Source organism: Serinus canaria, chromosome 2, assembly GCF_022539315.1.
Source record: "Serinus canaria isolate serCan28SL12 chromosome 2, serCan2020, whole genome shotgun sequence".
Lineage (NCBI taxonomy): Eukaryota > Metazoa > Chordata > Aves > Passeriformes > Fringillidae > Serinus > Serinus canaria.
The window spans coordinates 740,508-767,013 of NC_066315.1; the positions used below are offsets into that span (position 1 = coordinate 740,508).

Here is a 26,506-nt window from a genome sequence, read left to right on the forward strand (position 1 = left end):
GGGGTCACAGGGATACGGAGGGGAGTGGAGAGGTGGGGAGAAGGAGGAGGAGGAGGAGGAGGAGGAGGAGGAGGAGGAGGAGGAGGAGAAAGAGGAAGGGAAGCACTGGGAGGTCTCTGGGTATATATAACCGCCCCTTTCAGGTGCAAATCTGCATCGTTTAAATTTGTATTCAGATGAAAAAGCACTTATGAAACTACCAGACGACTTTGATGCAAACTAGTACATTTTAATGCCATTTTATTAGAAACCATGCAAACTTTAATATAAAAAATACAAGTGCAATAAGAATCTTTGTGTGTAAATACAGATTCCGGGTTATCGTGTCGTTGTTGGCTTCCCAAAGAAATACTCCCACAAGCACGAGAAGCTGCAGGCTTCCCTCTGTCCCCTCCTGGAGCAGCCCCCTTTAGCACACGCCTGGTTTAGTTCTCTTTGATCCCAGTGTTTTGTTATTCTGCTTGCCTTTTTTTTTTTTTTCTTTACATTAGTTTGACCACCCAAGAAGACTTTTCTTTTGCTTTTTTTTAAATTTATTTACATGTCGTTTCTTTAGTGTCATTTGAAACGAGGAGCTCCAAGAGTGGTTAGATCTCCTTCCTAGTCAGAGCTGCAACTCCCTGGCACCAACCCTGCCCTGCTGTCCCCCGAGGGCCCGGGCTCCCCCCGGGATGAGCTCCCTGCTCCTGCTGCCCGCACGGCCCTGCTCATCCCGGCGCTCGCTCGGGTCCCCCATCCACCACCCCAAAAACCACACACCCCCCACACACCCCCACACAGTCCCCACACCCCCACGGACCTGCTGCAGCCTCGGAACTCCCGGCCTGCGCCCTCCTGGCCCCGCCACGGCGCCTCCTGCTCCCTCCAGCCTCGGCCCTGGCAAAACGGGAGAAATCCCAGGGCTCGGCCGTGCCGTTAATAAATAAACCACCTCGGCAGAAGGCACCCCGGGGAGGGCTCCGAGCATCAATTAACACATCTCGAGCATCAATTACAGTCTCGAGGTCAACACAGGCTCCACCTGAGCTCTCACAGCAAGTTTGCCCTTTACACATTCCTGTGCCTTTCGTTCCGGACATGGCTTAATCCCATGAACTCGCTCCATCGTTTTAAAATATTAAAAAGAAAAAACCCCAAACAACAACAAAGAAGTTACAACGGCTGGATATGTCAGTAAGAAGCCAGCACGGCAGCAGTGGTTAAATGTCCCTACTCTCCTACGGGTCGGAAAAGAAGGAAAGAGAAAAGGAAACTTAGCACGGGTTCGAACACGATAAATCATCAACACTTCGTCACAAAGAATAAAAGGTTCAAGTCAACAGTTAAAACAGCCTAACGAGTGTGGAGGGGATTTATCAGCATCCCACAGGCGGCAGAAACTGAAGCGGCAAGGAGGGAAGGGGTTAAAAAAAGAGACAGAAAGAAAGATCACAGCTTATCCCTGTTAACTCGGCCTGGCCTCGCACCCAGGGCTCTGCTCTGCTCTGCCCGCCCTGGCACAGCCGGAGCCGCTCGGGCCGGCCCCGACGCGCAGCAACCCTCGAGAGTTCCCGGGCCAGCGGGAGGGCAGGAGCGGGAGGGAGGGAGGGGAGCCCTGCCCGGCCGCCGAGGGACCCCAGCCCGGGCAGGGCCGAGCGCTCCGGAGCGGCCCGGCCCGAGGAACATCGTCCCCTTCCCACCTAAAGCCAGAGCCGGGTTAAGAGAGCCAAGCTGGGGTCCCCGGGGCGCGGAGCGGGGCCAGGGGTCACAAGCCTTGCTGGGAGGGCGCGGCCGGCGGCGGCGGCGGTGACGGGGAGGCGACGGAGCCCAGGCTGTCGCTGGCGGAGGTGCTACGCCGGGGGCAGGTGCTGCTGGAAAGGGTGGGGGGTTTGGAGACGACGATTTCCGCTCCGTGGTCTGTTCGAGCCTTGGCCTTCGCACGGAACGTCAGCTTGTGAGACTCAATCTGCAGCGACACAAGGGCAGGGGACAAGGGGACACGGGGAGAGGAGGAGACAAGGGACAGGAGGGGAATGGAAGACGATACCATAATGTCATCATTAGATGCCTGGAAGATAAAAGGCAATTTTCTGAATTAAAAGAAAGGCACGACAACCCCGCAGACGTCGCCAGCAGCGGTCGGGGGCTGCGGTGGCAGCGACGCCGCCGTGCCCGGGGCTGCCGGGCTCCCACCCCCGGCCCCGGGCGGGGCCCGCCGGCACTTACTTGTTTCTTGGATGTGAGTGTCGAGGCTCTGCATTTCCCTTTGGTCGGCGGTGCTGAGGGCGGCCAGGGCCGGCCCCACGCCGTTCTCCCGCAGCGCGGGGGCCGCGGGCAGCGCGTCCGGCCCCGGCCCCGCTCCGTTCGCCGGCGGGAGCTGCGCCGGCTCCGCGATGCCCTCCGCCTACAATGACAATCGTGGGCACGGGTCAGTAGCCACGGCGAGGGAAGGGCGCGGGGACGGGAGGGGATGGCAGCGGTGATTCCGCTCATGGGAAAGCAAATCCTGCCCGGCCCTGCGGAGTCTGACGGACCCCGGGGCCCTGGAGCTCCTCCGAGTGCCCTCGGGTCCCGGAGCTGAGCTCCCAGTCACAGCTGGGGAGCCGGGACAGCTGGCACAGGCAATGCCAAGGACAAACCCGTGTTCTGGGGCCGAGGGCTGGCGTGGGGTCACGGCTGTGACACTGGATCATGACCTGGGGACACCAGGGGCTGGGGCTGCCCCTGGACCCCTGGCAGTGTCCCAGGCCCGGCTGGGCAGGGCTTGGAGCAGCCTGGGACAGTGGGAGGTGTCCCTGCCAAGGCAGGGTGGCACTGGATGATCCTCAGGGTCCCTTCCATCCCAAATCACTCCAGCATTCCGTGTTCCCAGCACCTGGTGGTCCCAAACCAGCAGGGCCAGGCTCACACAAGGAGCCCCTTCCCTCCACGCTGAGCCATGGACCAGCACTGAGCCCTCAGAGAGAATCCAGAATCCCCTCCTGCCCTGGTCTCACAGCAGAGCTGCTCATCCCACCTGGAGTCAGCAGCTGTCCCTGGGCCTGGAGGGGACTCTGAGCCCTCCTGCCCTTGGAGGGGACTCTGCTGCCCTGGGGGATCCCAGGGGTGACAGATCCCCTTGGAAAGGCCCTGGGACAGCAGCAGCTCTGCAGCACAGACACCCAGGGAGGGGAAACACTCCACACCCAGACTGAATCTGAGCTGAGTCCACAACCAGACTGAATCTGAGCTGAGTCCACAATCAGACTGAATCTGAGCAGGTGAGAATCTGGAACCTGGGTGGAAGCCACACTCCCCAACACACAGCACCAGTGTATGCACCAGGAGCTCCAGTTCACTGGAATTTTGTTACAGAAAGTTCCAGATCCCTGCCAACGCAAGAGCAGCTTCTCCAGCTCCTTCCAGCTTTCCCTGAGCCGTGATTTGCCAGGATGGAGTTTCCAGACAGGGCTGGAGACAGGAGAACTGGAGCAGTGGCCATGCCCTCTGCCCTTGCTTTGCCAGGAATGACTGAGGTCAATCCCCCTGGGAACCCTGCTGCCCCCAGGACTGGCACTGCTGCTTTCCAGTTCACCCAGGCTTCAACACAGCTCAGCCCAGCTCTGAGCCCTTCCTGCACACACAGAGCCTCACACAAACCAGGGCTCAGACACCCAGGGGATGCCAGTGCCTGGAGGGGTGTCTCCTGTGTCTGCCTGTCCTGCTGGCAGCTCTGAGGCTGCTCCCAGAGGGGTTTTCTCTGCTTCCAGAGCCCATTTAAAAACAGCATCCTCACAGATCTCACATTTAGAGAGGGACTTTTCCTAAGGGCCTAGGGTGACCGACATGGGGAATGGCCTTAGGCTGAAGGAGAGCAGGCATGGATGGGATATTGGGAAGGAATTGTTCCCTGGGAGGATGGACAGGCCCTGGCACAGGGTGCCCAGGTCCAGCTGGATCCCTGGCACTGCCCAGGCCAGGCTGGACACAGGGGCTTGCAGCAGCCTGGGGTAATGGAAGGTGTCCTGCCATGGCAGGGGTGTCACGAGTCCCTTCCAGTGACTCCCTGAGCACAATTCCCAGCTCCCTGGGGTTGTGCCAGGCCCACACATCCCTTGGGGAGGGAATGTCCCCTCCCTGGGCACAGATGTCCCATTGCTGCAGCCAAAGCACGCAGAGCCAAGTCTGGGGACAGTTTGTGCTCCTGTGGGAGAAGGGATGAATCAGCCACGAGAGCTGTACTCTGTTCTCACCCCACACAAGCAAAAAAGGGCTGAAGGACTGGGCTGGACAGATCTCTTCCAGCTCAGGGCATTCCATGGATCTGTAAATTCTCCCAAGACTGCCAGGTGCTCTCTCCAGCACAGGGCACATGGATCTCAGCAGCTTTCACTGGGGGTGAAACTGCTGGGGCATGGCCCCTGCCAGCCCCTCTGCTGGGCCCACAGCCTGCAGAGATCCCTGCTCTCAGGTTCCAAGAGAAGGATGGAGATGGGCAGTGCCAGCCCTTAGGAATACCCAGCAGGGTCAGGCACCCCGAGGTGGGTCCAGCTCTCTCCTTTCCAGCCTCACCCAGAGCTCCATCCTCAGCCAGGGCTCCAGCCTCAGCCAGGGCTCCAGCCTCCCCCAGGACTCCATCCTCAGCCAGGGCTCCAGCCTCAGCCAGGGCTCCAGCCTCCCCCAGAAGCTCCCAGCTCCACAGGCTCAATCCTTCACCCCAGGGCTCCATCCTCCCCCAGAGCTCCATCCTCTCCCAGGGCTCCAGCCTCCCCCAGAGCTCCAGCCTCCCCCAGGGCTCCATCCTCACCCAGGGCTCCATCCTCACCCAGGGCTCCATCCTCACCCAGGGCTCCATCCTCACCCAGGGCTCCAGCCTCCCCCAGAGCTCCATCCTCAACCAGGGCTCCAGCCTCCCCCAGAGCTCCATCCTCAGCCAGGGCTCCATCCTCAGCCAGGGCTCCATCCTCACCCAGAGCTCCATCCTCAGCCAGGGCTCCATCCTCAGCCAGGGCTCCATCCTCAGCCAGGGCTCCAGCCTCAGCCAGGGCTCCAGCCTCCCCCAGGGCTCCAGTCTCCCCCAGAGCTCCATCCTACCCCAGAGCTCCATCCTCAGCCAGGGCTCCATCCTCACCCAGAGCTCCATCCTCAGCCAGGGCTCCATCCTCAGCCAGAGCCCATCCTCAGCCAGGGCTCCATCCTCAGCCAGGGCTCCATCCTCACCCAGAGCTCCAGCCTCCCCAGGGTCCATCTACAGCCGGCTCCAGCCTCCCACAGACTACATACTCAGCCAGGGCTTCCATGCATCCCCCGAGCTCCATCCTCAGCCAGGGCTCCATCCTCACCCAGAGCTCCATCCTCCAGCCAGGGCTCCAGCCTCAGCCAGGGCTCCATCCTCAGCCAGGGCTCCAGCCTCCCCCGAGGCTCCAGCCTCCCCCAGGGCTCCAGCTTCACCCAGGGGTGCACAGCAGAGGCCCCAGAAGCAAGGAGGCTGTACCAGGCTGTGGAGGAGGAGCTGCACAGCAGGAGCAGCAGCAGCAGGACAAGAACTGGATCAAAGCCATTCCCTGGCTGGGCAGGTCCCTGCCCTCACCTTGACGGCCCCTCCGGCCGGTGAGTGTCCCACGTTGTCCAGAGATCCCACTTTGGCCTGGGCTTTCTCCTTGAAGTTCAGCTTCTGGTTCTCGATTTTGACGTCTCCTCCCCCTGCAGGGACAGGGAGCAGGGCTGAGTTTGGGGAAGCCCCCAGCAGTCCCACCCAGTCCCACCCAGGAGCCCCTGGGGACCTTTGGGAGGAGGGTCAGGACAAGTTCCACAGTCACTGCCTCAGCCTCTCACCAGGAAAAGTTCTGGAAGACCAAAGCTGGTGATTTCCAGCCATGCCAGCAAACAGGGCCCTGGGGAATGCTGCACATCCAGACAGCCTGGAGAGAACTCCCTGGATCTGCTCCTGAGGCTGCCTCCTCCAGCAGAGGTGTGAAATGCCACCCCCACCGTCCCTCACTGGTGCCATTCCAAGGCTGAGTCCCACTGCTCCTGTCCCTGTCCCTGCCCAGGCCCCTCCAGCTCAGCCACCTGGGCACTCAGCAGTGCCAGGGCACCTCCTGCTCCTCTGTGTCCCTGCCCTCCTCACCCCTTCCCCTGCTGCTCCAGCCCTGGCATCCCTGGGCTGCCCTGCCTGCCTGGGCACCCCCTCTGGCACACACCCCACCTGCAGGAACACTGCAGGGAATGTGGAGGTCACAAACAGAGCTGAGAATTTCAGCAAGATTTTTCCAGAATGGAATAGATTGCAGAATTAGATATAGATAGATTCCTATAGATAGATATAGATATAGATATAGATATATAGATATAGATATATATAGATATATAGATATATATATATATAGATATATAGATATAGATATAGATATATATAGATATATAGATATAGATATAGATATATAGATATAGATATATAGATATAGATGCAGATATAATAGATAAAATAGAATAGATAAATTAGATATAGATAGATTTCCATTAATCACAGAATCCAGAATGGGCTGGGTTGGAAAGGACCTTGAGGATCACCCAGTGCCACCCCTGCCATGGCAGGGACACCTCCCACTGTCCCAGGCTGCTCCAAGCCCTGTCCAGCCTGGACCTGGGCACTGCCAGGGATCCAGGGGCAGCCCCAGCTGCTCTGGGCACCCTGTGCCAGGGCCTGCCCACCCTGCCAGGGAACAATTCCTAACTCCCAATATCCCATCCATCCCAGCCCTCTGGCAGTGAGAAGCTACTCCCCTTTTCCTGGCACTCCAGGCCTTTGGAAGTCATCTCTCCCTTTCTTGGCTCCCTTTAGGTCCTGGAAGGCCACAGTGAGGTCACCCCAAAACCTTCCCTTCTCCAGGCTGAGCAATCCCAGCTCTCTCAGCCTTTCCTCCCAGGGGAAATGCTCCATCCCTCTGACCACAGTGCTGCCTCCTTTGCTGACAAATCAGTGCACAAACCCACAGATTGGAATAATGGATCCCAGGGATGATTCCAACCCCCCTGCGTGGACAGGGCCACCTTTCCCTGGCTGCAGTCCCCATCCCAGCAGCTTCTCCAAAGCCCAGCTCAAGTCTTGCTAAGCCCAGCTTTGCCTCCCAGTGACATCATTAAACCCTCAGCTCTGCTCTGGAAGCTGGGCACAGCCAACCATGGTGCAAACCAAGGGGTTTGGCTTCAGAGGCAGCTGAAGCCTTGGCAGGGTGGCAGTGCTCCCATCAGGCCTGGACAAGGCAGTGATTGTCACCCCCAGCTCGTTACTGCCCAGCACCCAGCTCGCAGAGGTCGTGCCCACGTTCCCAGGGCTCAGAGCCACTGGAGCGAGGGCTCCTGCCAGGGGAGTGCCCTGCTCTGACCTGGCAGCCTGGGCAGCCTGCAGGGCACTCCCAGAGGGCACAAAGAGCAGCCTGTGGGCCTCCTTCCCAGCCTGGGCACTCAACTCTGGCCCTCGTGCTGGCAGCAGTGCTCCCGGCCTGAGAAACATCCCCAGGGACCAAGGGCAGCCAAGGACACTGAGCTGACCATGAGCCCAAGGACACTGGACTGACCATCAGCCCAAGGACACTGAGCTGACCATGAGCTCAAGGACACTGGACTGACCATCAGCCCAAGGACACTGAGCTGACCATGAGCTCAAGGACACTGGACTGACCATCAGCCCAAGGACACTGAGCTGACCATGAGCTCAAGGACACTGAGCTGACCATGAGCTCAAGGGCACTGGACTGACCATCAGCCCAAGGACACTGGACTGACCATCAGCCCAAGGACACTGAGCTGACCATCAGCCCAAGGACACTGGACTGACCATCAGCCCAAGGACACTGGACTGACCATCAGCTCAAGGACACTGAGCTGACCATCAGCCCAAGGACACTGGACTGACCATGAGCCCAAGGACACTGGACTGACCATGAGCTCAAGGACACTGGACTGACCATCAGCCCAAGGACACTGGACTGACCATGAGCTCAAGGACACTGAGCTGACCATGAGCTCAAGGACACTGGACTGACCATGAGCCCAAGGACACTGAGCTGACCATGAGCCCAAGGACACTGAGCTGACCATCAGCCAAGGACACTGAGCTGACCATCAGCCCAAGGGCACTGAGCTGACCATGAGCTCAAGGACACTGGACTGACCATCAGCCCAAGGACACTGAGCTGACCATGAGCTCAAGGACACTGGACTGACCATCAGCCAAGGACACTGAGCTGACCATCAGCCCAAGGACACTGAGCTGACCATGAGCTCAAGGACAATGGACTGACCATCAGCCCAAGGACACTGGACTGACCATGAGCCCAAGGACACTGAGCTGACCATGAGCTCAAGGACACTGGACTGACCATCAGCCCAAGGACACTGAACTGACCATGAGCTCAAGGACACTGGACTGACCATGAGCTCAAGGACACTGGACTGACCATCAGCCCAAGGACACTGAGCTGACCATGAGCTCAAGGACACTGGACTGACCATGAGCCCAAGGACACTGGACTGACCATCAGCCCAAGGACACTGAGCTGACCATGAGCTCAAGGACAATGGACTGACCATCAGCCCAAGGACACTGAGCTGACCATCAGCCCAAGGACACTGAACTGACCATCAGCCCAAGGACACTGAACTGACCATCCCTCAGGCCAAGCCAGGGCCCTCCAGCCCCAGCACCTTGAACCTGGGGACAAATCTGAGAGTGCCAGGAATTCAGGCAGAGTAACTGCTGTGTTCTCAGTGGGAAGCAGGTAATTTCCCCACTCATCCCAGAAAATTCAACCAGGGGCCAGAAGGGTTTCATGTGAGGCAGGAGCTGCTGTGGGCTCAAGGCTAAAAGCACACTGGTATGTGCTCTGAAGGACTGAAAGGAATTTTCTTTATGCTCCCATGTTCCATGAACATCCTGGGATGTTCCAAGTGCCCCAAAGCCTCTGTGAGCATGGATGAAGCGTCCTGGAATGATTGTGGAAGCATCCCTGTTTTCCTTCTCAAATGAGCAGGAAAAGCAGAAATGAGTCAAAGCTGTAGAATATCTGCAGAGGCAAGAGGGCATCCCACATCTCCTAATCCCCCCTCTGCTCATCAAACCACCAGGAACTGTGGAAGAAGCATTTTTAGGACTTTCCAGAAGCACTGGGAACATGTCCTGAAAGCAACAAGCCCCTAAAACTATTCCAGTCCCAATCTAGGGCTGCGTTTAAGGGACAAAACTTACAGACAAATGAAGAAATGGCAAAATTCCTACCTGGCTTGTGCTTGATATTTGCTTTAGATCCACACTTGGAGGACACTTTGGAAAGGTCGACTTTCTTGTTCTGGATCTGCACCTGGGGAGACAAAAAGCAGGAGCTGAGCAGAGAAACCCCTGCAGACTCTGGAGGCCAAAGGGCACCTCAGGCTGTGCTCTGTGAGCCTGTGTCCCTGCTCTCATCACTCCTCCTGCAGATTCCCAGGAATCCTGCCTGGCATTCCTATGCCACTGGCAGCCCTGGGGTCACCCAGAGCCAGGGGCCAAAGTGAGACAGACAGCAGGACAGAAGGACAGAACCATCACAGGGCTGAGCTCAGGCACAGCCATGGGACACAGCAGCCCTGGAACAGGGACAATAAAAGCCAACCCTGCTGCCAGGGTCCCCAAATGGCACCTGCCCAGCCTGGGGACACGGCCACCAGGCCTGGGGCCACCTCAGGGAGCCCTGCTGCGGGGTCAGGGCTGTGCCACCAGCTCCAGGCTCTGCTCTGCACCATCACATCCAGCCTGGAGAGGAGAAGGCTCCAGGGAGAGCTCAGAGCCCTGCCAGGGCCTGAAGGGGCTCCAGGAGAGCTGGGGAGGGACTGGGGACAAGGGATGGAGGGACAGGACCCAGGGAATGGCTCCCACTGCCAGAGGGCAGGGATGGGTGGGAGATTGGGAATTGGGAATTGTTCCCTGGGAGGGTGGGCAGGCCCTGGCACAGGGTGCCCAGAGCAGCTGTGGCTGCCCCTGGATCCCTGGCAGTGCCCAGGTCCAGGCTGGACAGGGCTTGGAGCAGCCTGGGACAGTGGGAGGTGTCCCTGCCATGGCAGGGGTGGCACTGGGTGATCCTTAAGGTCCCTCCACTCCAAGCAGCCTGGGATTCTCAGAGGGATCTGGTGCCCAGCTGGAATGCACTCTCCAGCAATCCACCCCGCTCCAAGACCAAGGCCAGTGGTGAGAGCAGCCCCCAGCTGGAAGCTGCAGGCTCAGCTCTGCTCCAGGTCAGTTCACAGAGGAAGCCCAAGGATTTCTTTTCCAATATGAGAAGAATTCCTTGACCACCAGCTGCTCTGGGAGTTTACTGAGAGCTCTCAGGAGAATTTGCCAGAACTCCCCCTAGGGAAGCAGGGGTCCTCCTGCTCTGTGCCCAGGGAGGAGCCCCAGGATGCTGCAGGAGGAGCAGGGCAGCCCAGCTCAGCTCCTGCCAGGTCCCACGTCCCCAGCTCAGTGACACCCTCCAAAGGTCACTCACAGACCCTGAGCTGGTTTTCCCAGGAGTAAAGTTACTACAGCTTTAATCAGCAGTCCTGCTCGCTCAGAACTGAGCTGAGATGAAATTGATTTCACAGAATGCAGCTGGAAATCTGCTGTTTGTTACCAGCTGTGACTCCTGACCTGAGATCCAAGGTGCCCACCCTCAGGGAAGGGGATTGGATTGGTAGGATTTCAGCAGGAGCTGGGTTTGCACCTTGGGATTGCACTTAGAGAGCCAAGCACAGACTCTGGTGCCAGAAATAAACTTTGGAGGTTTGACCCAGATGGGGAAGTTTGATCTCAGCTCTTGTTAGCTTTTGTGTCCCTGACCACGTCCCAGAGCAGCCAAGCAGGCCAAGCCAAAGGCCAGGGGAGCACAGGGACACTCCAAACTCCCTTCCCAAACCTCCTTCACCCACAGACATTGCCTGCACTTAGTGAAATCCACCTCTGTTCTGCTTTCTTGGAACAGAAATCTTGCTCAGAGGTTGGACTCCATGGTCTTGGAGATCTTTTCCAACCTCAGTGGTTCTGAGAGTGGGAAATACTAAACAAAAAACCATCCAAACCTTCCCCCCAGGACCTGAACTGTGTTTGTATTTTTGTTTCTGTATTTCTGCAGAGAGCCAGCCTGGAGCCACTGGGGTGGGGTGTCACAGCACAGTGTCCACCCCTGGAGTGTCCCAGCCAGGCTGGACAGGGCTGGGAGCAGCCTGGGACAGGGGAAGGTCCCTGCCATGGCAGGGCTGGCACTCAATCATCTCTAAGGTCCTTTCCAACCCAAACCATTCCATGGCCATCACCTCCTCAATTCAATCAGGAATTGTTTCTAAACCACAGCACTCTTGTCCACAGGATTCCTGAAAGCTCTAACTGCAGGCACAGACCAGAACCCCTGGGAATTAAACACTGGGAATTCCATCAGAAGTGATCACCACAACTACCTGAGCAATAAAACATCTTGGAAGAGGTCACTAACATCACAGTGCTCCAAAGGGAGTGGGAAGATACAGAAATGAATAAAATAAAAATAAAAACATCCACACTGCCTGTGCTGGAGGGCTGGGAATGCTCTCCTGGAGCTGCTCTGGGAGCATTTGGAGCCTGGAAATGAGCTTTTGGCTCAGAAAATGCAGAATAAAGAGCTGCTTAAGCAGTTGAGCAAGGAGCAAAGCTGCAGTGGTGAAAGGAGAGTGTGGGAGAGGAGGAGAGGAGAGGAAAGCAGGGACACAGCTGTCCCCAGGGCTGGGAATGCCTGGCAGTGCAGAGGGAAGGACAGGATGGTGAGTCATGAGCAGAAGGACACTTCAGTGACACAGTTAATCAGGCAAGGCAAGATCCCCCACATGCCAGCCCCATTTCTGGCAGCCTGGGAGAACAGGGAAGGCACCTGTGAGGCTCCTGAAAGGCTGAGCAAGGTAAGGGGGCAACACTGAGGTGGTTATAAAATACAGCTCCTTGGAGTGCATGGGCAGGGAAATGCCACCAGCTGCTCCAGAGCTGTCACCAGTGTGGCCTAAGGCACTTCTGGGACAGGCTGGGGGCAGCACCAGGGGAACAGGCAGCAGGAACAGACACAGGGCTCCAATGGAACCCCCTGAGGGCTCCCCATAGACACCAGGGCTCAAGGCCAGCATTCCCAGGTATCCTGTGGGAGCATTTCCATGGGAAACACTCCCATAAACACAGTGTGAATCATGGAACAGCAGAGAGCCACAAACCCCAAATCCCCAGAGCAGGGATGTGGGAAGGCAGCCTGGGCTCAGTGGCACAGGTGTGACTTCAGCATCTTTGGCCACCCTGGCAACCAGCCTGGAGGGCACCAGGTGTTAGGAACCCACATTTGGTTGCCACTTGCAAAGACCTGTGGAAGTGTCAGTCATGTAGAGGTTCAGGCAGCTGGACATGGATTTCCCAGGAGAAGGGGCCCCCAGCTGGCTCCACAGGCAGGTCCTGGGCAGGGTTGGTGTCACTGCCAGGCTTTGACTGGACACCCTGGGCACCTCAGCACATGTGGCAGCTGGCCATCCCTCCTTGGGAGCCCAGGATATTTAAACACCTCTGGAACAAACTTCCTTGGGCTCAGGTCTTTCAGTGCCTTTGAAGCCACCCAAACTTTGCATTGCTGAACCTGCCCTGTGCCAAACCAGCCCAGATCTGCCCCAGGGACTGAGCCCCCAGAGCATGCTCGTGCTCTCCCAGCCTGTAGGGGCTGGACAGTGAACCTGGCTTGCCTGGCAGACACTTGGAGCACCCCACACCCCAAACCAAGCTGCAGACACCACCAGATTAACCTTCTATTTTAATAAGCTCAGCCCTGCTGCCAGAGATACCAGGAGCCTTTAAATTTAGACATTAATCTCAGCTCAAAGGTTAAGTCCCAGAGTCTTTGCCTGCTCCAAAGAACCTTTTATGAAACAAGGAGTGAATGAGTGTGGCTCCAGCTGGCCCTGAGAGCCAGGGGAGAGTAACAGGCACTGCCAGACCATAATGGATCTGCTCTGGGGAATGCAGGCTCCAGGGAGGTCAGGGGTAAGCTCAGTCCCAGGCTCAGCCACGTCCCCAACCCTGTGTTGGTCACAGCCAGCCCAAGGAGCAGGAACAGCCCAGGTGTAGCTGTACACTGAACCAAACCCCACAGCTCAGCCTGGCAGCCCCACAGAGGTGCAGGAATCCTCCAGGCTGAGCTGTGCCCAGGAGCCCTGGGCTCTGCCACGGCTCCTGCCTGCAGCAGAGCCCTCCTGGGGCTGGCACCCCCACCACAGCAGAGAGAAGCAGTTAGCAGACACACGGCTTGCCCAGACCCATACTTACATTCCCACCTCCAGGGACATGCTTAATATTGTCCTTGGAACCACACTTGGACTGAACATGGCTGTAGTTCGCTTTTTTGGAGACTATCTGGACCTGGAACGTCACAGAACGGAGACAACACAAGGGAAGAGGACTGGTTAGAGATGTCATTCTGCAGGGCACCAGGGGCTCCTGGGGCACCAGGGACCCTGAGAGCTGGACCCAGAGCTGGGGGAAGGCACCAAGGAGGAGAGTGAGAGACAGTGAAGGACAGGAGGCTGCACAGACAGTGTTAGTGCCAGGCTGGGAGTGCCCAGGGACCCTGCAGAGCCCTGGGGTGGGGTGGGCTGGGCTGGGACTGCCCAGGGCTTGGAAACCCCCCTGGGGCAGGGAGAGCCAGTCCAGAGGGGTGGGATGGGACTGCCCAGGGCTTGGAAACCCCCTGGGGCAGGGAGAGCCAGCCCAGAGGGGTGGGATGGGACTGCCCAGGGCTTGGAAACCCCCTGGGGCAGGGAGAGCCAGCCCAGAGGGGTGGGATGGGACTGCCCAGGGCTTGGAAACCCCCTGGGGCAGGGACAGCCAGCCCAGAAGGGTGGGATGGGACTGCCCAGGGCATGCAAACCTCCCTGGAGCAGGGAGAGCCAGCCCAAAGGGACAGGATGGGACTGTCCATGATCCTGGAAACCCCCCAGAGCAGGTAGAGCCAGGTGGGATGGGACTCTCCATGCCCCAGGAGGCTGCTGGGAGGTTTCCAGGGACAGCTGGCCAGAGCAGGGAGAGCCAGCCCTCAGAGCCACCACTCCCAGCATGCTGTGAGCTGCTCCATGCCCACACCTGGGCTGGCTCCAGCCCTGGGTAATGTTCCTCCACAGCCCTGGGCAGTACAGCTGGGTCTGAGAAACATTCTGCTATTGAAGGTGGTCACACCTTCAGCTGAATGACCTCAGAGGAGTCTCAGGTTAATGAAATTGTTTCTCCTTCACACTGACTCAGATTAAGGGTGTGAGAAGGTGCCTGGTGGTGGTTTGGCAGTGCTGGGAATGGTTGGACTCCATGATCTCACAGGGCTTCTCCAGCCTCAGTGAGTCTGTGATTTTTAAGGCAAGAGGAGTGGTTTAGGTGAGCTCTACTCACAGCAGTAACTGGGTTAGACACCAGTGTTTACAGAGGTTAGTTACAACACAGGTTTAGTCTGGAGCTGAGTTATTGACCACAGCACAAGCAGGCCCCAGCTGGATCCTGGCTCCTACAAGGTGACAAGCTTGGAGCACAGCAGGGATCACTCAGCACTCTCACCTGGGCAGGCTCCCAGAGCTCCTCAGCCAGGTCTCAAAGGCTGGCCTCAGGAACAGCAGCTCAGGGAACATACCCGTGCCATGGAGTGTGGGGTGCTTCACTGACTCCCTAGAGGTACAAATCCTGCTCATTCCTGACCATTCCTGCCTGGTCATATTGGAATTAATCTGTGGCACTCCCACCTCACGCCATCCACTTGTACTTTGGAATAACCCATCCAGTGGTGATGGCCTAAGGCTTGGAGCTCCAGAGTTTTGGTACAACTGGGTGGGGAATATTGCAGGAAAGATGTGAATTCCTACATACTGTGCAGCCCTAAAAGAAGCACTGTGAACTCAACCTCTCTGCCTTGTTACAAACTCGTTCTGTGTGTGGAAAACTGGTTTAAGGGAAACCCTCTGACTCCAAGTTAAGCCTGTATTAACCTGGCAGTGAAACAGGAGGACTCTGCTCTGGAAAGCTCTCCAGCAGGAGTGGAGAAGGTCCCTCCCTGCAGGAGTTTCCCTGGGAACATCTCAGGGTGCAGGGGAGAGAAGGGGAAGTGTCTGTGCAAGGACAGTGCCACTGACAGGAGAGAGCAGGACAGCTGGAGAGGAGGGACAGTGACTCAAAATGGAAACGTTTTCCTTCATCTCCCCCAGAGAAAAGCGTGAAAGCAACTCACTTTCCCATTGGGCTGTTTGGGGACCCCCTCTTTTGCTGCCACTTTAGGAGCCACCTTAGTGCCCGCGCTGGGCTCAGAGCTGGGCGCGGCGCCGGCTGACTCTGGCCTTTTCTCTACCTTCCCCTGGATGGAGACAAAGGGATGATTTCAACCAGCAAAAGCAGAAGTTGGGCAGGAGCACGGGAACACGAGACACCTGCTGCAGAGGAGAGCCAGGAGAACTCCCTGCCTGCTCTAATTCCCAGGGCAAGGATCATCCCAAGCCCGGGAGTGGTGACACCAAGGGCACAGCAGGGCCCAGCTCGATTTCTGAAGGGGCACCCTGGGGGCACAGAGCAAGGATTCACTTCTCAAAAAGCTCCTGGTGCCCTTCCTCAGGATCCAAGCAACCCCAGGACACTGATCCTGCCAAAAAATTCCAACCAAATCCCTGGGGAGCCCAAGAGCAGAGCAGGACCAGCTCCTTCACGTGGAGGACGTGATGCAGCTCTGGGAGGTGAAGACACGCAGGGCTGGTCTGGGGCTCTGAGAGCTCTGCTGGACACACACCCCGAGCTCCCAGCTCAGATTCCCACCCAGCCTCGCTGCACTCAGCCTTGGAGCTCAACAGCTCCTTTAGTTTTTATCTACCAAAAGGCAGGTGCACCCAGAGAGTCCAGCTGAGCAGAAAATCGAAGGAAAATTTACAGGTTTCATAAAAATTCAGCAACTACCTGAGGATAGCCATTGTTTTGCTAGTTTAGATGCAGGGAAGTGCAGCAGGACCTGCATTTTTGGGGGGGCTCAGCATCAATCTTGTATTTCACTAACCTACAGACCAGTGAACAAAAAAAACCCCAACCCTACAACAATTCTCAGACTCTAAAAACAGCTCAGTGTAAACAGGGCTACAAAAAGGACAATTTGCTTAACAAGGCAATTGTTAGGATTTAATAACTCTATGAAAATATTCAGAAAATGAAGGACAGTGCAATGAAATGCAAATGAAAGTCCCCTGAGCTGACACAATGAGGGCTGTGCTGTGCTGCCCAGCCAGGAGCCTGCTGCCTCTGAGGATAAATCCATGCTGCATCGATGCTGTCTGGGACACACAACACCCACCCAGTAGTGCCCTTGACTTTAATGTGCCTGAGAGCAGATTAAAGCTCTCCCAGCATGGAACGTGCTCCCTTGGCAGCAGATTAAAGTTCTGGGCCGGGTTATTCAGCACCACAGAGCTGCAGCAAAGAGAATGGAAAGATCTGTGTCCCACTGGGGGGAGGCACAGCCCTCTGGCTGCTGCTGACACACGCGGCCAGGCCAAGGCTGGGCTTACACAACAGCTAAGCAGGGCTCTCCACGCTGTTCAGCGCTCAGCAGGGGCTGCAGGTGGATCCCACCTCTGTCCTTTCCAAGGCACATGCTGATGGTGGAAGTGCCACCTAAGGGCATTAAGAGGCAGTGAGAGCCCCAAGTTTTCTCTCTGGTGATGGTTTTCCAGCACTACCCTCTCCTTGTGCCCACCATGGGTGGTCCCAAAAGACTCATTCCATGTCAGCTTTGGGCCTGAGGAGTTGGGCATGGGAAAGGTGCTGTGCAATCCAGATTTCCCCCAGCCTAGTGCACTACTCCACCTTCTGTACCATTCAGCAGGCAGTTCCTCCACCCAAGGGCAAAGGGCTGGACTATGGGCAGGACTGAGGGCGGCACAGGGTGTTCCTGTGGCAGGCTTGGGGCAGGAGAGCAGCAGCAGTGGAGCTCTGGGTTCGTGCTCTGGAGCAGGGCTGGCTCAGGGGAGGCTCCCGCGCTCTGCCCAAGCAGGACCCAGCGAGGAGCCGGAGAGAGCAGTGAGGACACAGCCACCAGCCCAGCAGAGCCCGGCACAGAGCCCAGAGCAGGCAGGGCGGGCAGGGCAGGGCAGGGCTCACCTTTCCCCCGCCGGGCTGGTGCTTGATGTTGTCGGTGGAGCCGATCTTGGAGCGGACGTGGCGCAGGTCGGGCCCGGCGGCGCTGGCAGGCCGCGGCGCTCGGGGCGCGGGCCCGGCCGTGCCTTTGCTGCCCGCGGCCTTGCCCGGGGCTCTCTTGGCGTCCGCCGACACCGTGGAGGCCGTGGCGGCTTTGGGGGCGGCGGCTTTGGCCTTGGGCCGGGCGGGGGCCGCGCCGGAGGCCGCGGTGGAAGAGGTGGTGGCGCTGCTCTTGGGGGCGCTGCCGGGAGCGCTCTTGGGGCGGCTGGAATCGGCTGCGGGATGGCGGGGAGCGAAGGGGAGAACAGGGTCAGGAACCGCCTCGGTCACACAGCCCAGCACGGGCTGGGAGCTCCGAGAGCAGCTCACCGCAGCCCTGCCGTGGCAGGGACACCTTCACTGTCCCAGAATGATCCATGCTCCATCCAGGCCAGCCTGGGACATCCCCTTCCCAGAGATGTACAGGGACCCCCTAATGACCCCAGCCCCAGACAAAGGGATTGGATTCAGACTGAGGAAACAGCCTCAGGCTGTGCCAGGAGAGGTTCAGGTGGATACTGGGAATGTTCCTCCTGGAAAGGGCTGCCCAGCCCTGGCCCAGCTGCCTTGGGGAGTGCTGGAGTCCCCATTCTGGAGGGATGTGCCACCCATGCGGATGGGGCACTGGGGACACGGTCAGTGCTGGGGACGGGTGGGCTCCTTGGCCGTGCAGGGTTTTCCCAGAGCCCAGGTGAGGAGGGAGGGGAGCAGTTACCTGAGGGAGACTTGGCAGGGGGTTTCTTGGCATCTGCCGGCTTCGCGTCCGTCTTGATGGCTGCCAACACAAACACAGCGGTCAGGGGAGATCCCTGCACACTCCAGCCTGGAACCAGCCCAGGAATTCACTGCTCTGTGGGAGCACCTGCCTGGGCAGCTCCTGCTGCCACCACAACCCCCCTGTGTTTGGCACCAATCCTTGTCAAAGGATCCTCACTCGGTGACACCACACCTGGGGATGGGCTGCATTTTAGCTCACACTGACTTCCCGAATCTGACAGCACTCACTGGGAGTATTTCAATCCTGCCTCACCTTCATTTCTTAAAAAAACCCCAACCAAGCAAAAAAAGCTCCTCCCAAACTTTTCCTTTCTTTAAAAGGAACAAAAGCAGCCCCACATTTGTCCTTGCCCAACCTTGCTCTCATTGCCAGACCAGTCCTACCCTGTGCCAATTTTCTTGCACAGGAGTCATTGCACATATTTTGGCTCCTATTTTAATTGTATAAACCCAAAAATCAATCCCTAAACTGAGCTGCCTTTGGGCAAAGCCCAACGATCATGACCTGATTACACTGCACAGAGCAGACTCCAAAGCAGGGATGCAGCCACACTGCTCCAAGCAGGAGAAAACCAAACACCAAACTGATCAAGGCAAAACCACAAACTGAAAAATAGAAACGGGACTTTATTTTAAGGAACTCTTTGATCATGAAATTGTAGAGGTTTTACTATCAGTGATGAGCACATTTGGGTAAATTCTGCTTCATTTCAATAGCCAAAGGATGGCAACATTGAAAAGAAATAATAAATGGAAAAGACCCAAGTTAGAAATTATGAAAACTCTCATTTTTTAAATATTTAATTTCCATTAAGTCTCAGATTTTCAGATACACTCCAGCAGCTGTCAGGGTCCTTTATGGAATATCAGTACCAAAAAGACCAAGGGGAAGAGGCAGATAACTACAGGCCAAGTTAGTCTGGATCATTCCACCCTGACTTTGCTAAAAGCATTCAATTAAACACCCCAGATAAGATTCCAGCTAATGAGGTGAAACCCATTTGGATAATTTAATAAGGCCTAAAGGATGGGTACATAATTAATAGCAAACACTTCAAACAAGGGGCTGGCAAACCAACCTAATTTCATTCCTCGAGACCACAGCTTTAATTGGGGAAACTGCATGGACAGAACAGCCTTAGGTTTGTGTAAAAGGCAGAGGAATATTATGTTACATTAATATACAGAGATGTTTTGTCTGCTGGTGTCAGTGGGGAGCCAAATGCTGAACACTTCTATCTGTATGAACATGAGGTGCTGAAAACCCAGACAGAGCCCCTGGGACAAGGGTCTGTGTGACAGACTTTGATCTGTGCCTGATCTGAAGGGCTGAGCGTGGTCTTGTACAAACATTAAAGTCATTTCCACAGGGAGGGAGGCAAAAACTAATGAAGAAATAAAATTAAAAATCAAAATATCAAGCCCCACATAACCCATGGCTCTCCTTTAGCAGAGAAAATGACTGACCTGAAAATACCTGAAAAAGTGGAACTATATAATGTCAAACCTGGCCTTTACAGACACATTTTGTGTGAGACAATGACTGAAACTTGATGGCAGCAAGAATAAAGCACCTGCAGCTGTCCTGAAAGAGCATCTTCAGCCACCAACACCATCTCCACCCACAACTTACTCTCTGGCTCAACACTGTGTCGTGAGAAACTAAATCCATGGAATCACTATGGTTTGGAAAGTCCTGCCAGACCATTCAGTACCACTGTTCCCCACCACTGACCATGTCCCCAAGTGCCACATCCACGTGGCTCTGAAATCTTTCTGGGGACGGGGACTCCACCACTGCCCTGCTCAGCCCATTCCAAGGCCTGAGCATCCCTTCCATGAGGAATTTTCCCAATGCCCACCCTGAGCCTCCTCTGAGCCAGCCTGAGGCCATTCCCTCTCCTCCCGTCCCTGTTCCCATGAGCTGTCCCCTCCCCAGCTGTCCCCTCCTCTAAAGGAGCTGTGACCCCAGAGCTGTGACTACAACAGCTCCAGGTGTCCCCACCCACTTCTCACCCAAACCCAACCCAACCAAACCCAACCAACCAAAACCAACCAAAACCAACCAAAACCAACCCAACCCAACCCAACTCAACCCAACCCAACCCAACCCAAACCAAACCCAACCAAACCAAAACCAACCCAACCCAACCAAACCAAACCAAACCCAGCCCTGAGCACTGGGCTTGCTGTGGTTCCCTTGAGGCCCCAGGGCACCTTCCACCCTCTGTCCCACTCCTGCTTCCACCTCACCCAGAACAGGACCCCCTGCTCTTCCCATTCCTGCCTTCCCTGTGCAGTTCCAGGTCCAAATCCAGATTTCTCAGCCTCCCATGGAGTCCCTCCAGCTGACCTCATCCTCCCTCACCCCAGGGCCCTGCCTGTGCTCTGGCAGGGTCCCACCACGTTCCTGGTGCCACAGCCCCTTGCCCTGCACCTCCTGCCTCTTGGAACAGCTCCCTGCAGCTCTGCATGGCTGCCTCCATCTCCTTTCAGCAGCAAACACTGCTTTGTTTGTGGGGCAGCAGGAATGAGCCCAACTCATTAGAACAGATCCTGCATTCCCGGGCTCCCTTTTGCCTCCAAGACCACACAAAATGAGTTTTACTCACAAAATGAGTTTATCAGACTGGATATGTGGCTCTTGGAATGTGCAACACCTTCTCTACACTTGGTTAATTAGATTTTCCCCCAGAGCATAATGTCTGGGATGTCCATCAGGCCAAATCCATCCCAGCACAGCTAAAACATGATAATTCTTTTGGGAAAGCTGGGATAGGAATCCATGCTTTGGGATTCAAACCAATCTGTTTCATTTTACACTTTTATTGACAAATTTTGCTACTAAGGCCCAGCCATTTGAAAAGACTTGAGAAGACTTGACTACAATATTATCTGATGTTAAATCTCTCAAGCTCCATTAAAAGGAGTGAGAACAGTGTTAGTTTAGCTAAAACACTGCTCAGGTTTCCTGTGGAACTCACGGGAAGTTCCCTCTTTAGCAGCAGTAGGAGTGGGACACAGTTTTTGGATGAAGCCAATGTGATTTCAGCTCCAAATTCTTCCTGCTCTACTAAAAATCCTCCACTTCTGCCCAACCCTTTTGGATTTCACACACCAGTTAGGTGTTTCAAGTCCTCTTCTGAAGATTTGCTGTTTTGAACCTTTATTTAGTGTTTATTCTGTTCCTATGACAAAACAGAGAAGGAATAGAATGCCCACTCTTAAATCAAGTGTGTCCAGTGATTGCATTAACCCTGGATCACACACAGCTGATGGAGGGTGGCCCTGAAGGGAATTTGGGAGAGGAAGCCCTGGAGAGAGGAACACTTGAGCCACTGTCAGAATCCAGGCAATGATGGAGTGGCTTTTGAACACTTCCAGAGTGGGGGCTCCACCAGCTGTGCCAGGGCTGGAGAGCCTTTTCCAGGAGGATCATTCCCAATATCCACCTGATGCTCCACCAGCTGTGCCAGGGCTGGAGAGCCTTTTCCAGGAGGATCATTCCCAATATCCACCTGAGGCTCCCCTGCCCAGCCTGAGGCCATTCCCTCTCCTCCTGTCCCTGTTCCCCCAGCTGTCCCCTGTGCCAGGAGCTGTGCAGAGCCCCTGGTGCTGCCCAGCCAGGAGGCTGCAGGTGCTGGAGGATGGATATTCCCAGGAAGGATGGATACTCCCAGGAAGGATGGATATTCCCAGGAAGGATGGATATTCCCAGGAAGGATGGATACTCCCAGGGAAGGGGGAGCACTCACACGTCGGCCTCTTGGGAGGAGTGGGCGCCGTGGTTTTGGCAGCGGCCGCTGCCGTCACCGGCGACGGCGCCGTGGTCCGGGGAGCAGCAGAGGAGCTCCTGGAAGGAGTTTTGGGGGTGGTGGAGGATGGAGGCTTGGACAGGGAGGTTCTCTTCTCCGCGGGCTTCGCATCCGTGACCTGCAAGGGAGCGAGCGGGCGGCGTCAGAGCGGCCGGCACGGCCCCGGCAGAGCCCGAGCTCAGCGCCAGGGGAAGAGCCAGGAGGGGCTGAAAGGAACAGGAATCCCTGAAATGCCTCAGCACTTAATGAAGCCTGGCACTGCTGAAAGGTTATAATGCAATTAAAATATAATTGAGACGTGCAGAAGCGAGTGGTGGTGTGGAGGGCAGGACACGGAGCACGGACGCTGCGGAGGAGCTCTGATGTGGGGGGGCCTCTCCAGCTGGGATGGAAGTTTTGATTTCTGGATAAAATGGAACCAGCAGAACACCAGCAATGCTCCTGGGAGACATTCCCATCCTCCAGGAGCAGCAGTGCTCCCTAAGCTGGAATTTGTTTCAACAGTGAGGACATGAGAATTGGGTGTCCACAGCTCATCCCTCACTTGGAAGACTCCTTTCCGCTGTCCCTGCTCAGGCACTTGTTTTGTTTGTCAGCTGCCTGATCTTTGAGGTATGAAAATACTGAGTTAATGCATGGGAATAAATACTATTTTATCAAAAAAGGATTCAGAATGATACAAAAACTTGAACCAAACCAAAGTCACCAGCTCAGAGAAAAGTGCAGATTTACACTTGGGTTTTCATTTGCCTTCTGTTATTTTTAGTTAGTTCTAAAAGACATTCAAATGCAGTAATTTGAGCTTAATACAGCAGGAGTGGTGGTGTTCAGCCATCAGTGAAAGCTTCTGAAATAGGTGTTGATGTTCCCTTTTAAACCTGAATTCCCCTACTCTTTCAGATGACAAGTTAACATAGGGATCATTCAAGGGACACCTCCCATTCCTAACACACGGGATTCCCTGCTTATCTGAAGATGCAACACTGTCCATAAATCCTCTCTTTTGGGGAGTTACACATCTCCAGAATTTTCTGTGTTATCTGTCCCCTCTGTGCAGCTCTGCAGTGACCAGACATCATAAAATGACCATTGGTGGGAAATAAGGAGTGTTCACATGAATTTGTTTTTCTTCAATATTCATATCAAAGCTCTCCTAGTCAGGTTTCCCATGTTCTTGTCTGGATGCAGGAGTTGTACACACAAGGAACTCCTGGCTGGGAGGGTGGGAAAGGACTGGGATGGATTTCCCAGAGCAGCTGTGGCTGCCCCTGGATCCCTGGAATGTCCAAGGCCAGGTTGGACAGGGCTTGGGTCACTCTGGGATAGTGGAAGGTGTTCCTGCCATGGCAGGGATGGGATGGAATGGGATGGGATGGGATGGGATGGGATGGGATGGGATGGGATGGGATGGGATGGGATGGGATGGGATGGGAATGGGATGGGAACGGGATGGGATGGGAATGGAATGGGATGGGATGGGATGGGATGGGATGGGATGGGATGGGATGGGATGGGATGGGATGGGATGGGATGGGAATGGGATGGGAACGGGATGGGATGGGAATGGGATGGGAAGGGGGATGGGATTGGCTTTAAGGTCCCTCCCAACCCAACCCAGCCTGGGATCCCTGACTCATGGCAGCTCATCAGGGCCATCTCAGCACTACACTCAGGTTAAATTCTCCTCTGTGGTGACACAGTTCAGTGCCAGGGACACAATGCCATCCCTGGGAAGCTGCTCCAAGCACCCTGCAGCTCCCAGCACACTGAATGCCACTCCTGATCTCACCTAGCACAGGAATTCTGCCCTGCCCCGTGGCCGAGGGCTGGCAGTCTGCCCTGCCAGCGAGCCCTGGTGCTCCCAGAGCCAGGCAGTTCTTACCTTTGGTTTAGTCTCTTTTGGAGTTAGGGTGGAGGGACGGGTGCTGCTGGTGCCAGGGCGTTTGGAGCTGGTGCCTGGAGCAGGAGCTGCAGTTGGGCTCGTGGGCTTTTTGTTTGTGCCCGGGGTGGCCGAGCTGGGCCGCTTGGGGCTGGTGCTGGCCGAGGGCTTGGCCTTGGCTGCCGCCGCCTTGGCAGTGGAGGAGGATGCAGCAGGCTTTAGGGTTGGGCCAAAAAGCAAAATCCAGGGTAAAACCAAAGAAATACAACAAAAAATAGCGCATTGTAAACCAAAACATTGAGCTGCAACAACAGAAAAGTGATATTTAAAAGGAAAATAATAATAATAATAATAATAATAATAATAATAATAATAATAATAATAATAATAATAATAATAATAATAATAATAATAATTCTGTTTTCTGAGTGCAACAAAGACCAAAATGCAGCAGCCTCTGGGGCTGGGGGGGTTCTGCCATTCAATTCCAAACCAACAGGATTTATTTCAGCAGCATGGAAAGCAACAGAAGGAATGGCTGGTAAAGCTGGATTAGTAATTGGGTGCTCCTGGCATCCAGGGCTACGTGCAATCCACGGGCCGTGGCTTTCCAATTATGGGCACGCAGGGATTGCGAGCTCCAAATCCCCTGGGATCAGCTCCCGTGGTCACACGGGCAGGGCCTCGAGGGGACAGAGCCCCTGCCCCCCCAGCCCTGCTGGGGACACTGGGGGGACCTTGCTGAGTGCTGGGAGCTGCTGAGAGCACAGCTCCAAAGCCAGAGGGGCCTGAGCAGGGCTCTGTGTGTCCAGAAATGGGCTGGGAACAACTCACAGAGTGTGGCTGAGCACAGGGGTTACTACACGTTTACTACGTGTTTACTACTGCTACAATCAGTGCACCAGCCAGGGAATTCACTGAAATGGAGTTTCCACACTTTGATCAAAGTTTGCCACAGGCAGCTCTGAACTGGATGGGTTTGCTGCAGGGACAGGGCTCCCAGGGGCAGCTCAGAAAACAGAAGTGGGGCTGGCACAGCTGAGGAAGCAGAAAAGCTGGGAAATGAAAGCCCTGGAAGCAGAGATGGGAGCAGGGAGCAGCTCCTACCTTGGTCTTCTTCTCGGGGCTGGGGGGCAGCTCCTTGTTGGGAGGAGCTGTGATGTCGTTCCCGCTCACGGCCTCGGCTGCTTTGGGCTCCTCTGCCTTGGCTGGGGGAAGGAAGGAACATTTGTGAGTTTAAGCTTTTTTTTTTTAATATATGTTTTTTTAGTTTGCTGTTATTCAACACAGCAGCAGCAGGAGACAGAACTGACACAGCACAGGTTGGTGTTAGTGGAAAAGTTCCTAAACCCCAGAATACCTGCAGGAAGAAAGATTTTCCCTGCATAAGGACAGGTTCATCCAGGTGCTGTTAGATTCCAAATTCTCACATTATCCCAGTGGGAAAAGCCAGACAGCAGATGAAGGAAACCCGTGGTTTACTTTAAATAGCAAATATTCTCATCTTTTAAGTTGTTACAAGGAATTGTTGGAACGTTCATGGTGAAGTCCAGGTTTTGCACTGAGCCTGGAGTGGGGCTCTGTTCCCAGCTATCCCCGTGGTTAGAGCTGTTCCTGCTCAACCTTTCTTCTGCCCACATCCACAGCTGGAGCCCTCAGTGAGCAGGGAGAGCTCCTGCAGCCAAAGGGAGCAACAGGAAAGGTGACACAGGTCACAGGTGCCAGCCCTGATCCAACAGCACAAGGACCTGGAGCTGCTGCAGGGCTGGAGCCAGGCTGGGAGAGCTGGGAATGTTCCCCTGGAGAGGAGAAGGCTCCAGGGAGAGCTCAGAGCCCTGCCAGGGCCTGAAGGGGCTCCAGGAGAGCTGGAGAGGGACTGGGGACAAGGGATGGAGGGACAGGACACAGGGAATGGCTTCAGCTGAAGGAGGGTACATTCCAATGTTCATTAAGAGGAAATTCTTCCCTGGCAAGGTGGGCAGGCCCTGGCACAGGGTGCCCAGAGCAGCTGGGGCTGCCCCTGGATCCCTGGCAGTGCCCGTGGCCAGGTTGGATATTGGGGCTTGGAGCAGCCTGGGACAGTGAAAAGTGTCCCTGTCCATGGCAGGGGTGGGATGGGATGGGATGGGATGGGATGGGATGGGATGGGATGGGATGGGATGGGATGGGATGGGATGGGATGGGATGGGATGGGATGGGATGGGATGGGATGGGATGGGATGGGATGGGATGGTCCTCAATGCCTCTTTCCATCCAAACCAGTCCAAGACTCCCAGGAGAGCAGGAACATGGAGATCCCATCCTGGCAGACACTGACCCCTCACTGGAGCTGTGTTACAACACAGAGCTCAGAGCCAGTTCCAAGAAGTGCCAGTTTTCCCTGTGATTGCTCCTTTTGGCCATTGTCACCTGGGCTGTGACACTGGCTGGGGACAGGGAACACACCCAGGCTGTTCCCTGAGGGGCAGGAGAGCAGCACCCCCTCCTTGTGTCCTCTGGAAAGCCAGAACCCAAAGCAGCCCCAGCAGCACCAGCACTGCCCTCCAACCCAACAAATCATTCATTTAGGAGCAGTCTCCCCACGTTTTCTCCCCAAATCCCACAGCAGCCCTTGGTGCTGCTCAGCAAGGGGACAAGCAAGCAGCAGCTTCCCTACAAATCCCTTCCAAACCCTCCTTCCCCAGGGTGAGCTGCACAACCACCCTGCCCTGGGCTGGATCCTGCCAGGATCCTGTGCCAAGAGCCCAGCACAAATTGCTGCAGCATCTCCCCTGTCATCTGGGGATTCAAATCCAGCCTTATCCGTGTTGGACGCTG

The 26,506-nt window shown here is 55.8% G+C and overlaps 1 protein-coding gene across 10 annotated transcripts in view; it reads right to left on the reverse strand.

Moving 5' to 3' along the window:
* Positions 1 to 223: 223 nt before the first annotated feature.
* Positions 224 to 26,506, reverse strand: part of MAP4 (microtubule associated protein 4) — a 147,376-nt gene continuing 121,093 nt past the window's right edge. For 6 of the 10 annotated variants that reach the window (XM_050971736.1, XM_050971733.1, XM_050971735.1 and 3 more), the window contains 11 exons: positions 24,797 to 24,897; positions 23,693 to 23,905; positions 21,751 to 21,928; positions 17,934 to 17,993; positions 17,144 to 17,454; positions 15,237 to 15,359; positions 13,298 to 13,390; positions 9,239 to 9,320; positions 5,549 to 5,661; positions 2,206 to 2,383; positions 224 to 2,047 (listed from right to left, as the gene is read on the reverse strand). In XM_050971736.1, coding sequence (XP_050827693.1) covers positions 2,040 to 2,047; positions 2,206 to 2,383; positions 5,549 to 5,661; positions 9,239 to 9,320; positions 13,298 to 13,390; positions 15,237 to 15,359; positions 17,144 to 17,454; positions 17,934 to 17,993; positions 21,751 to 21,928; positions 23,693 to 23,905; positions 24,797 to 24,897 — 1,460 coding nt within the window. In that variant the 3' untranslated portion in view covers positions 224 to 2,039. Of the gene's footprint in view, positions 2,048 to 2,205; positions 2,384 to 5,548; positions 5,662 to 9,238; positions 9,321 to 13,297; positions 13,391 to 15,236; positions 15,360 to 17,143; positions 17,455 to 17,933; positions 17,994 to 21,750; positions 21,929 to 23,692; positions 23,992 to 24,796; positions 24,898 to 26,506 lie in introns of those variants that run through there. The other 4 variants (XM_050971731.1, XM_050971737.1, XM_050971738.1 and 1 more) reach the window with 4 other exon arrangements.